Source organism: Cucumis melo, chromosome 10, assembly GCF_025177605.1.
Source record: "Cucumis melo cultivar AY chromosome 10, USDA_Cmelo_AY_1.0, whole genome shotgun sequence".
NCBI lineage: Eukaryota > Viridiplantae > Streptophyta > Magnoliopsida > Cucurbitales > Cucurbitaceae > Cucumis > Cucumis melo.
In genome coordinates, this window is record NC_066866.1 from 3919909 (window position 1) to 3933495 (window position 13587).

General features: G+C 30.5%; 1 protein-coding gene across 1 annotated transcript; it reads right to left on the minus strand.

Annotated features, from left to right (window-relative positions):
* Positions 1–7454: 7454 nt before the first annotated feature.
* On the minus strand, positions 7455–8972 carry LOC103489545 (protein JINGUBANG). Its single transcript, XM_008448777.3, has one exon. The coding sequence runs from the start codon at positions 8912–8914 to the stop codon at positions 7577–7579; it is 1338 nt and encodes a 445-aa protein (XP_008446999.3). The 5' UTR covers positions 8915–8972; the 3' UTR covers positions 7455–7576.
* Between the last annotated feature and the right edge of the window lie 4615 nt (positions 8973–13587).

Consider the following 13587-nt stretch of genomic DNA (forward strand, 5'->3'; position numbering starts at 1 on the left):
AATCAAACTAAAAAAGTTCTAAATTCAAAAGGAAAAAAACCCACAAACTATGAAAAAATACATAATAATTCACTTTCTGATCTCAAATTACGTACTCTTTCAAAGATTTTATATTATTCACATAATAGACCAAAAAACTAAGCCAACCTACTAAATTGAAGTTAGATCGAGAAGAGTCGATCAGTGTTGGTTTGGGAAAATTCCAAACCAAGAAATTTTAACAAGTTAAATAGACAACTGATCGACAAAATTAAGACCGACTACTTATTAGCTTCTACTAGTTTCTCAACAATTGAAGTCAGTTTGAACATTTACTTTTGACCATAGTTGATTTGGTCAAAAAACCGACTCCAACTAACCAATAATCATTCTTAATTCACATCCTTTGATCTCACTCTTAAACTAGAAAATAGAAAAAAAAAAATTAACTAGAATCAACACACGTATTCAAACATAAAGTGTTCCTAATTATGACAACTTGAAACGAAAGACATAAACTTCTTTTATAATGTTTAAAAGTCCAATAACATTTTTGACCTTTTCAATACGAAACAATGACGTATACTTCTAGATATTTTTTCAAAGCGGAATGATATATATTTTCCAATATATAGATTTAAAAAAAAAAAGAGAGAAGAAGAAAGAAAAAGAGGGAGGGAGAGAGGTTTGATTTTGAAGGCCCAATTGTTCCCAAATTGGAAGGACATGAGAAAAATTCAACAATTGCAACAAATGGGGAAGCTGATTTAGAATGGATTGATCCAAAGAAAAAGAGACAAAATGAATTGTGAAGTAAACAATAATAGGCTAACTTTGGAAACCCCACCACTTACACACACATATATATAAAATATACATAATACATAAATATTCCTTTCACTACCAACTTGTACTCTTTTTTCTTTTCAGTCAACAAAAACCAAAATTTCTCACTCTCTTGTTTTTCTTTATACCAACTTATATCATTTCAAAAACAGCCTGTTTTTCTTTTCTCTCAACTTCTTCAACACTTATTCTTCTTCTTCTTCTTTTTCTATTCTTTTTTGCTTTCATGAACTTTCCCACCACTAACCATAGGATAATTATTACCAACCATACCATACCATATACCATTATTATTATTATTTGTGGTCCCTTTATGTTACTTTTTAGAAGATAATTTTTTAGTTCTTTTTATCTACTACCCTAGTGGGTGTGAATAGTATGGTAGATATCACACCAAATAATTGATATCCACCAGAAAAAAAAAAAAAGAAAGAAAAAATCGACACATAGGTTTACATTGGTTCAATATCAATATTGTGTTAGCTACGTTCACGAGTAGATGGAGAGACTAGTTTTATTATTAAAGAAGAGTATATTAATTAATAATCAATACGAAAAGACTAATGGAAGTTGATGACTAATTTTTACATATAGTATTCCTCTAGCTAAACTCTAGGCTCGTCATTAGAGCCGTCAAATTAGCGGTTTGAAGACACACTAAATGTGTAGTAGATATATATTGTGAAACGTGTTTCACTCTTGAGCAAGAAATCTTTATTTTTAGTGGGAGGTTGTGTGTGGGAAGAATATAATGTTGTCAATTTGTCATTCTTGAGTCCATTTTGATTCTATAAGATTAAGAATGTGGTTTGAAATTTCTTAAAAAGATATGAAATGATTTTCAAGGCGGACCCTCATTGCAGGGAAAAATAAGAATTGGAGATTTTGAGCTTATAACTTTATTTGTCCACCTCTATCTAGTTGGTCAAGTGGTGCATGCTTCTGCTACAAAAGAAATTAATTATAAAAAGAAAAACGTAAAGGGATAGGGAATTGATATGTAGATTTACATGATTCACTAAATGTTAAGTACTATATATCTGTGAGAGAGGAAGAGAGAAGTTTATTATATCATATAGTGATATTATATTACATATTAAAAAGAACATCTCTAGAGTTAGAAAAAATTTATGCTGCACATATCTTTTAACCTTTGGACTAAATCCGTAGATAACACAAATAGGAGAAATAAGGAACTATATAGTACAAAATACAAAAATGCAAATAATTAATAAGGGTCGAATGGTTTATATATAACACCCCTCTTAAACTCTAATTAAAATATAGGTTTAAAATAAAGTCCAAAAATGAGAGAATTTGATAGAAAAATAAATTATTTAATTTTTTTTTCCTTTAATAACCATTATGTTCTCTTGTTTTCAAAATTTATGGTTGTCTGCTCTACATTTTCATTTCATACCATAATTTTCGTTTTTTTTTCTTAAGAAGCACATGATTTCTTAGTCAAATTAATTTTTTAATTTATTTTTTAAAAAAAAACTACATTTTTTAATCTTCAAAATATGGCTTGATTTTTTAAAATATTGATGAAAGATATATCGAGAAAAAAGTAAATAAATAAAGAAACCTATAGGTGAAAGTATCAAATTGCAATGTTTATAAGTTTAACAACTAAAGTTCAACGGTAAACAATATTAACTGAAGTTTGGACATTTATTAAGTTATAATTTCATCTTTCTTCTTTCTTTTGTTACTTTCACATTTATCAAGTAATTTTATATCTTTTTCTCTTTTTCTACTTTTTCACATTTACATAGAACCTTTATCTTACAACTCTTCTCCTAAAACACAAACCTATTAAATCCAACACGTTATAATCTTCCAAATCGACTTATATATGAACTCTATCTAGTATAACAAATGACTCTTTTATTTTCAAAAACTAAAATAAAAAATCAACATACTTGTTTCTTTTATAGCATTACTTATAACCACAAAGAATACATGAATATAAGGAAGAAATTCAATTTAAAAAAATAATATAAAAATGTGCATTGACTTAACTTAGTTACTCTTATAGTTTTTCAAGTAAAGAAAATAGAAATGTGAATGAGGAAAAATAAAATATGAAGAATGTGATGAGAAATTTGAATTAGGATAATATGTTTAGGCAAGTGGGCATGCAAGTTGGCCAAAGGTATATACCAACACACCACTAAGCCCCTTCTTTTGCAAATTATTTTAGTCGGTGTGTGTGAGTGTGTGTGTGTTCCTCAATCCAAGTTTTCCTATTCACAAACAGACAACCAATTTGATTTTTCATCAATTTAATTAATATTACGAAACTTCTAGTAAGAATATATTCATATGTTATGATTAATTAATTCAATGTTGCTTATTCAAATCTAATTACTAACTAATTAATTGTTTGTTTGACCTAATTTGGATCACTTTTTTCTCCTCCTTTAATTTAAGTCAACAACATTTGTTTACTTCAACTTGTGTCTTAGATCAGTAGTTCATATTGTCAACTCTCTCTTAACCTCTCATAATTATTAAATTATTTCAATTGCTTCTTCTCATTATCCATCCATCCACATATATATAATATGCAATGAATGAACATGTTACCAAAAGTTAAACAAACTATAAATCTTTGGCAAATGGACTTAAATCTAATCCATTGATTTTATCTATATATTTATTTTAGTTGTTGGAATGTTTTGAATTTGGTATATGTGGCACCTACGAAAAACTTAGTTCGAGTTCTTACTGCTCGATCAACGATTCGAGGTTCAAGGGTTGCACGTACATCTTGGCGAGGGTTTGGGGGTCATTGTACACTAAATCCTAAAGCTCTTTCGTTTTAGTAATTGAGCATTGGATATTTTGGGTCAACCAACTAGAGAAATAGTCGAGTTGTGTTCAGTCTTATGCTCCTTGCAGCTTTGATTACCGTAAACTACCCTGACATCATTAAAATCGTTACGTGTAACCACGTCAAAGATGGTGAAATTATAATATGATAAATAACTCCAATTCGACGACCCAAAGAAAGAGAGTAAATTATTCTCTAAGAAAAACTCAGACCTAGTTTTTGTTATTTTGTGTGCTTATTAGTTGAATTATAAACTTTCTCGATTACATTAGACATTAGAGTGTAGTAGGTTTGATACTACATTGGTGAGCAAGACCAAACCAAAAGAGAAGCCAACTAAAGGTCAAGTCCACAAGAGACTCACAACAACGAAAAACACGTACGTGTAAGATTCAAGCACCAATATCGATGGTAAATTAGCATATATATATACACACATTAAGTTATGGTATGTTGTAGTACAATAATATGGTTAAATTTAGTGTATATTATTTGTTGATGAGTAGGGTTTTGGTAGAGACAAATTAAAAGGTGACACATGCAAGTTTCATGCAAGCATGTGAACCAAATTAGATGGGTAATTAAAGAAACCAATTAACTAAAGAGAGCTTGAAGGCTCGTCCTTGGTGATGTATATATGTTAATTAATTAAACAGAAATCAATGAAAGTTAATCAATTATTAATTATTTGGACGCTTCTCACTTCTCCTTGCTAATTAACAATTAATTAAGTAATGAAAGTTCACTAATCAATGAAAGATGCTTGAAAGTCGAAGCAAAATATTTAATAAGTACATTGAAATATATAAAAATGGTGAAAGGTAGAGTACAAAATCCACTTTCTCCGAGAGAGATTGGCTATCAATTAATATTAAATCATTAGTGAACAAATAGTTTGAAGTTTTTAGGGGAAGGCTCATATATATTAAAGTTGACATTAATTTTCATTAATTTAATTAGCAGTTCCCTTCTTCTCTTCATCACATTTAAGATTACATATAAACTAAAATAATTGTAATAATATATACATATATATATTAATTTAATCATAAAGTTCGGTGTGCGGGTTGGTGGATTTGAGTTGGCCACAACTTTTTATTCTTATAAAATGCAGTGCATTCATTTACGGATTACGAGAACTTTTGGTATATGTCGATTATGGTATATGATATATATATTGTTTACTTTGGACATAATTTTTATAGTTTTATGTTTTTGGTACTCCTACCTCAAAATATTTTATACTAATATACTGAAGATAGTTGTCCTCATTTATATATTTATGATTATCTCATTATCTAATTGATGTAGAACTTAGATTGTATTTTCAATATATATATATATATATATATATATATATATAATGATTATATGACACAATCAAACTTTAAGTGAGTCTACATGTTGTTAGGCCAAGAAAACGACAACAAAGCTTGAGCCAGAAATTGTATCACATACGAAGACTTAATTAGAAATGTCGAAAGAAAGGAAGATTTTGGATTGAAAGTTAAACCAACTTGCTCAATCTAGGCTAAGGAAGAGATTAAGCCTAATTTTTCTAATGAATGGTGCATGCTTGAACAAACTTGCTCGACGTAAGTCGAATACCCAAACAAACGGCTTGCTCATTTGGTCCAAACGAATCTCATCTTTACCTAGATTGAAAATTCGAACCAAGTACCCAAATTCCAAATTAACTAGTTCAACCCAAGCGAAGTCAAACCTCACCATTTGATTAATAAAACAGGTAAGATGCATGGGAATGCTGAAACAATAATCCATTAGGCTTGAAAAGGAGCCTAATTTGACTAAGAAAAACCCTAATTTGGATGCTCTAGGTTAAAGTTCTCCTAATTATACACATTATTATGATTTGAGAAGAAATAAGTCCATTATCATCCCTAAAGCTTTTATTACAATCTTAAAAATCAAAGACGTTATGCTAAATACCCACACACCGATGTCCAAATCTCCCTTGTTTTATAGCCCATGTCTTTCTTGAATTATAAATTCACGAAAATCAAGTACATTATTTTTATAATGTCTAGACTATAACTACATAAATATATTAGAGGTGAATGTGTGTAGCTATGAATATGCCATACAAGGCCAAATATGTAAAGGTGTGGATATGAGGTTCTCAAACCTTTTTGACAGCATGCACTAAGGGAAATTGAATTGCTAGTGAAATTGAAATATATAGTTTGAGTTATTCGTGTTGAATCTTAGCCGCAGGAAGAGTTTGAGTGCCTCCCAAGTTGAGGTGCAAGTTGAATAATGGGATGGGCACACAGCAGAGGGCTTAAATTATGTACAATATATTGATGTATGGACATAGAAGAAGAATATATATATATATATATATATAATATGGTAAAAATGATACGAATGAATGGCAGCAGCAACATTATTATTATTAACAATATGGTAAACTGAAAAGCATGCAGCAAGAGAAAAGAAAAAAAGAGGAGATGAGATAATATTGTGGGAACGGAAGAGGCCAGCTAGAAGGCAATTCAATTTGGCAGGAGGGTACTTGTTGCTTTCTATCATCATATCAATGATATCTATTATCATCTTTGTATAATATGTATAATATATATATATATATGTATCTGTCCTTGGCTTGTTTACTAATTTCCACTATTTTAATCATTATTCTTTTTTATCAGTACACAATTTTGAAGTTTCTTTTGTCCTTTGTTATGGGCTCTTCTCTCTTACCCTTTTTTGGTTTTAAAACCAAAAAGTCTTTCACCCATCCTTCTCATCTATTTATTATCATTCATTCCTTCTACTTCTCTCACTTTTTCAATATAACAACACACAAATAATTAGTTATTATAACCTTATAGTTTAGTTTAGATTATAATAATATGTGTTTGAATAATAAACTATTTAGTTTGAGAAGAAGATAGTAAATGTTGTAGTAAAAAAAGAAAATGATAGATGTCAAATAGAAAAAAATTGTAACGAACAATTTTTATTAGACTTGGGATTCTCTCTCTTATTTAATACACTTCAAACAAACAATTCACCTAGCTAGGTTCTTCTTTAATAGGAAACCTAGGCCTCTAGGAACGGTGAGCGTGACAGACCAAAAAATCGAGTCAACCGATCAAATCGAAGTTAGTCGGTCGAAAAACGAGAGGAGTGGATTTTGAAAAGTTTTAAATCAAGAATTAAAAATATATATATTTATGAGTGTTAAACCGTCCCAACCGATTAACAAACCTTTACTCATCGATGTCGATGTTGGTTTGAACATTTACTAAACCAATTGTGGTCAATTTGGGGTCGATTTTGTCAAAAAAAACCCGCCTCCAACCGATCAATGATCACCCATAATGAGATCTTCCCGATAAAACCAAACTTCAATTTCTTTAACTCCGAGTTTAGTTTTTATAACGTTTTTACACAAGTATACTACTAGATAAACCTAACAATGTCCATAAATCTACAAATTAAAGTTGTGGATCAAATCAGTGAACAACTTGAGACATTCAAATAAAAATAAAAATCTATTATTAATTAGAGCAACATTTGATTTAGAACAAAAAAGTGTTTAATCACTAATATTTAATTGACATTATGGATTTTGATATGTTTGGTTTAAATAATAACTGTTTTACCAAAGTAAAAAGGAAGTCAGAATAAGTTGATGAAGAACCCGAACCCAAACCCAAACCCAAAGTAAACACGTGAGATTAATTAGAATCAAAACCTCATTAATTACTTATGTTAATAATAAATAAAGAAAAAAAGTTACACCCACCAAACTTTTTAAAAGAAAAAAAGAAAAAAAGAAAAAAATCCACACATTCAAAATTTTGCAAAAACAAATAAAAAAATAATATTTGTACAAAATTTGTTCCTAAAAAGCAAATGAAATTATTTTATTATTCCAATCCATTAGCTGCAATTCATAATATTCGAATTGGGCAATGGACTATTAAGATTCGAAAGTGAAATTTTCCAAGCTTTGAGTTCTCCATCAAGACTCCCACTACACACCGATACGACGCCGTTTGACATCATCCCCTCCCCCTCCGACGATACAACCACCAGCGATTTCACCGGTTTTTTGTGACCTTCCAATACTGTTAAGCAATTAAAACTCCCATCTCCTCCCCGTCGCCACACCCTCACTGTCCGATCTGCTGACCCACTCAACAACAAATCTGAAACGTAAATCAAACACAAGATCGCATTTTTGTGACCCCTCAATGCCCCGATCACCGCCATGTAATTCGCACTGTCTTCTCTTTCCCATACCAACACCGACCGATCACACGCACCGGAGAACAGCAACGAACCGTCTTTGTTTAACGCTAATGCGTTCACCGCAGATTTATGCTTCTCCAAAGTTGCTACCAGTACATGCCGTTTCTCCGCCTCCGGTTTCGCCCAAACTCGTATTTTTCGATCGGCCGAACCTGTATATACCGTCCCCCCGGCGGAAACAGCTACCGCGTTGATGGCGTCTTCGTGAGCCGCTTTCACCGACTCGATGCAACGGTGGTCGGAGCCTCGCCAGATTTTCAAACTCCGATCCCAAGAAACAGAGTAAATGGAATCGTTGTTTACGGCGAGTCCGGTGACGGCGTCGGCGTGTTGAATCCAGAGAAGTTTCTTGTGACGACGGACGTTGACGTAATTCTTCGGGAGTATAAATCGGCGAAGACGGTCGTTGACTGTAGGGAGAGTGTTGACTAATTTGAATTGATTGTTCTTCTTATCAAGTAAATTCCAGACTCGGATTTTTCCGTCTTGGTGAGAAGTGAGGATTTCGCGGCGGAGGAAGGCGAATCCCTTAACGGAGCCAGAGGAAGAATCTCGAGCGTTGAATCCAGTGACATGAGAAAAAGTGAGTCGATCGTAGACGTTGATTTCGTGAGCAGTGGCGACGTAGAGGTAAGGACCATGGACGGCAAGATGGGAGATTGGGAGTTTAAAAGAGGCGACGGGGAATTGAGAAAGAGTAACGTGGAAGGAATCGGAGGCGATGGGGAGTTTCTGTAGAGATGGAATGGAGGGAAGGGATTGAAGGGAGAGATTGCTTTGGAGACTGGAACAGCTCGTGTCGGAACTAGGAGTGGATGAGGAGGAAGAGTTGGCCGACGTGTCGGAAAAGCTGCTAGCGTCGGAAATTAAGAAGGAGGAGGATTGAAGGGATTTAATATTATTGGGTTCGGCTGCGGAAGTGGCGGCGGCGGTGGAGCAGGGGAGTAGCCATGATCGGACCCTCATGCCGGCGAGAAGAGCGAAGAAGAGAGGAAAAGAGGGAAGATGAAGAAATGGTAATGAACTGAAGTTTTGAAAAGGTATATATAGAAGGGGGGAGATGGTGGCCATTGAGAAATTGCCAGGTGGAGATAAGAGATTGTCTACGGCGCGTCCGAGGTAAAAAAAAAAAAAAAGAATTTAGATTATTAACTCACCCGAGGGTCAATTTTGGAATTAGAGAATTGGGGGTAATCTTTCAAATGCTAACTTTACGGCTACCCAAATAATAATACTAATACGGCTAATAATCATAAAATTAATTTTACTTCAACCGCTTACTATCCTAATCTTATCCCAAGTAGTCTGACCATCAATATTCAAAAAATTAATTTGGACAATTGAAATCGATCGAACTGATATCTAATAGTCAGTCTTATTAAAAATATAGTTGATGGTCAATTTAATTAAAATTTTTCAAAAAACCGATCTGACTCGATCCGCTTAACATCGTTATCGATTTTCCTTAGTATAAATGGACTAGGTCGGTTTTCAACTTTGGTTTTTATACAAAACCGACCCTACCGACCGATGATCATCCCTAGCTAAATCGTTATCCCCAATTGTTGTCATCAAGTTTGAGACCAACGATAGAACTCCTCAACTTACTCGAGCTGGCCTACCTAACTCAAGAGTAGGCATACATCTCTAGCATGTACTTTGTTCGAGACTAACTGGTCTACTTCAATTTAGTCTTATAAGTAGCGTTTATTAACATTATTCAATCACATGTGTTGTTTTGATTTAGACTAATATTGCTAAGGTTTGAACAGAGGAGGATCTCTATGAACCACCTGACACTGATAATATCCTAAATCAATCATCAATAAACCTAAAAACTTACTTTGGATTTAATTATACATCATTCAACATAACTTACACTTATATCGAATTTAATATAATGATATTTAGTTTGTGTTAAAGTAGATGGTGAGAGTAAAAATGAGGAAGGAGAAGTTGGAAAGGTAAGAAAGAGAGGAAGGTGTTAGTTAGGGGTTGAGGCAAGTGGGGGCGCTGAAAGGAAAACGCGGCTATGGCAAATGGAAATAGAAGGAAGAGAGTGGATACTCTCTTACTTTCCTTTGAAGTTTCCTACACACACATCTTTTCTTCTTTTTGTTTCTTTTATATCTTTTGGATGTTAGAGCCCCACTTTCTATGGGCCCACTACAACAAAATGTGTGACCTCTATATCAAACATTACATTCCACCTTTGTCGGATTATTTTTCTATTCAATTGATCGATAAACTAATTATGGTCGGTTTACTAAATGTTCAAATCGATTCAAAAGATAAAAAGATATATAAATCAACTCTTGATTGGTCAATTTGGATTGGTCAGATCAAACTCCTCCTTCTCTCCTCCCGATCGTATTTGTACTAATTAATTTCATTCAAATAGTATAACTATCCCACGGTCTGTCTCATTTTATAATACTTCAGGTGCTAATGAAATTATTTTAGTGAAATTTAACTGTCTCAATTCTCAGGCAATCGCACCAAAAATTCGAGTTCCTTTTGGATTTCCTTCTTGATCGATAACAACCGCAGCATTGTCATCATATCGTATTATCATACCATTTTCTCGTTTGAGTTCTTTACAAGTACGTATAATTACAGCTATGATCACTTCTGATCTTTCTAGAGGTGTATTTGGGACGACTTTCTTGATTACAGGAACAATAACGTCACCAATATGAGCATACCGTCGATTACTAGCCCCTATGATTCGAATACACATCAATTCTCGGGCTCCGCTGTTATCTGCTACATTCAAAAGGGTTTGAGGTTGAATCATATTATTTTGGAATCTTTTCTTTCAATGCAAAGGGCGAAGTAAAAAAAAAAAAAATCGGTTTCTCAGTCTATTACATTCACTCTCATTGAATTTTATTCTCAACGACAATAATCCTTTGTAGTTAACTTTACTTTTCTAAAATGATTGTTTTTTTTTTTTAATTTTATGTTTAATATATTTTTTATATGCTAGTTATATGTAAATGGCAAAAAGAAAAAAAAAACGCAAAATAATAGCATATATTACATAATGATAAATATAATTGCATATACACAAATCACCATTTTACATGTTTCTTTTTAGTTTTCTCAAATTGAGAGCTATTAAGCTATCGATAATAGTAGTTATTTGTTACTAGTTACTATTATTGATGAAAACGTGCACACTAAAGGATAATTTTTAAATGCTATAAAATCTTACAAGTTAATTAGTCGATATTTTTATATTTGTAGGCTTTTTATTTTAATTGTGCTATTTGTTATAATTTTTCAATTTTTAATGTCCATGTAATATGTTATGTACATGATCTTTTGATTTTATATTTATGAAGTTTTTTTATAAAAAAGTTCATTATTTCAAGTTTATATTTAATTGGCCATTGACCTATTTGGTTTCTTTAAATTAATAAATTTATTAAGTATAAATTAATTAAGAGTTTTATGTTCCACTCTACATATATTCATAAATTTTAAAAAGTCGCTCGATATATCCAATACGCTAATAACAAAATTAAAAGTTTAATTTATGGATTTAATCAACACTTTTTTAGAGTTTGATGATCTATAAAAACATATTTAACGTAAACACAAAGTTTAAACATAATTTGGAAGCTATTCTAATTTTAGTTTTGTGTTTGTTTTCTCTCAAATTTCGATGTTATGTGAGTTGTGAGTTTCGCTTTATAACTTTTAGTCAAAATTTATATAATAAAAGCACTTCTTTAAAAACTATACGTTGTTTTTGTTTTCAAAAACTTTAATTTTTAAAATGTAACACATAGATTTTCAAACAAGTTTTATAAAAAGTAAATTTTATTTTTAGTCGTCTTTAATTGAAACCTAACATTGACATTTAAAAATAGAAAGTAAAGTTTGGGGCTTGTTTATGAAAGTTAATGAAATAGTTTAATAATAAATACAAAAAAAAAATAAAAAAAAGTCTAAAATAAAATAAAATAAAATAAAAATGTAACTTTTGTAAAGTGTTATTCGATTTAAATTCTATTTTGATTTTTGAACTTTGATGACAATTCTATTTTAGTTCCTAAACTTTATAAACATTTATTTTTGTCTTTGAATTTTGTTTAAAAAAAATAGCACATTTTAGTTACTGTCCTAGAATTTAGATAACTAAACTATCAAATAAGATAATCAATCTTAAAAATCTAAGGTCTTAATTTTAAATTAAGGACTACATGGCAAAATTGATTTTTTTTATCAAAGAACTAAAAAAGTCACTTTGCCTTCAATATTTTGATCTCACCATTCCCATATATTAAGTTTTGGAGAGAAAAAAAAGACAAAATTAGTTTTTAATTTGTGTTTATTTATTAAATGTTAGATTATGTTTCTGTATTCTGTATAAAATATTTATAGAATAAATTAATAATATTCTTAAGTTATTTATCAAATTTAATTAATATGATGAATCTATAACCCAACTACCTGAATATATAAGTCATATCATCATTTCATTAAAGAGCCAATGAAAACCTAACTGTAGGAATCAAAGTAAGTTCTTTAAAGAAAATCAAAGTCTAAAACAAACGTTTTTAAAAATTTAGAGACTAAATTAGAATAACACAAATGGAAAAAGAATATAAAACTTTCTTTTTTTTCTTTGTCCTTTTTGTTTTTCTTTCTTTGAGTTGGTGACATTCACTTAATTGATGGTGTAGCCAATGGTATTCATTTCTTTTTTTGCTTTTAACCTTTTGTCCCCTTCTTGGATTTACTGTTTTTAGCTGACTTATCCATTATATATATATATATATATATCAAAACACACATAACACATAAACACAACAAATATTACAATAAGACTCCAACTTGTCCAATGTAAAAAAGTTCTTTTGCTTTTGCTTTTTTTTTTTTTTTTTTTTTTTTTTTTTTGCTTTAGAATAAGAAGAAGAAGCAAAAAAAAAAAAAAAAGGAAAAGAAAAGAAAAAAGTTATTTTGGTTTATTCTAAGGCCAAATTTATATTTTATATAAGAATGTAGAATTTTTGGGTTTCTTAATTCCTTAATTTAATGCTGGAATGATTGAAAATATGTTAACATATCATCTCAAACTTTTTCAAGTTTTGTGTGTTGATTTGATATTTCACTAATGTTAAAAACTCACTTCCTACTATTCATTTAAATTCTCCTCTGTCTCATTATTTTCTAATATTTATTTTAGTTCCTAAAATTATTTTAAACAATAAATTTATTGAAAATATTTATAAATTAAATTAAAGTAGACTACTAATGATAGACATCGATAATAGTCTATTGTAATTTATCATTGAGAGACTATTACTTTTACTTTTAGTTATGTTTGTAAATAATTTGGTTTGTTTAACTTTACTGTATTTTAATATGCTTGTTTTTAGATTTTAAATTTTAAATGAGGATTTGATTTTGATATTATTTTGTTACCTAATATCTACCGATTCGAGTTTAGATTTTTTTTTCTTTTTAATTTAGTAATTGTGAAAATGATTTGTTAACCGTCTCGTTTGGTAGACAATTCGATTTTTGTTTTTTGTTTTTGGAAATTAGACCTATTTTCTTTAATGTTCTTATTATGATTTGTTGTATTCTTAGCAAAATTTCAAAAAACAAAAACTTTTTTTTTTTTT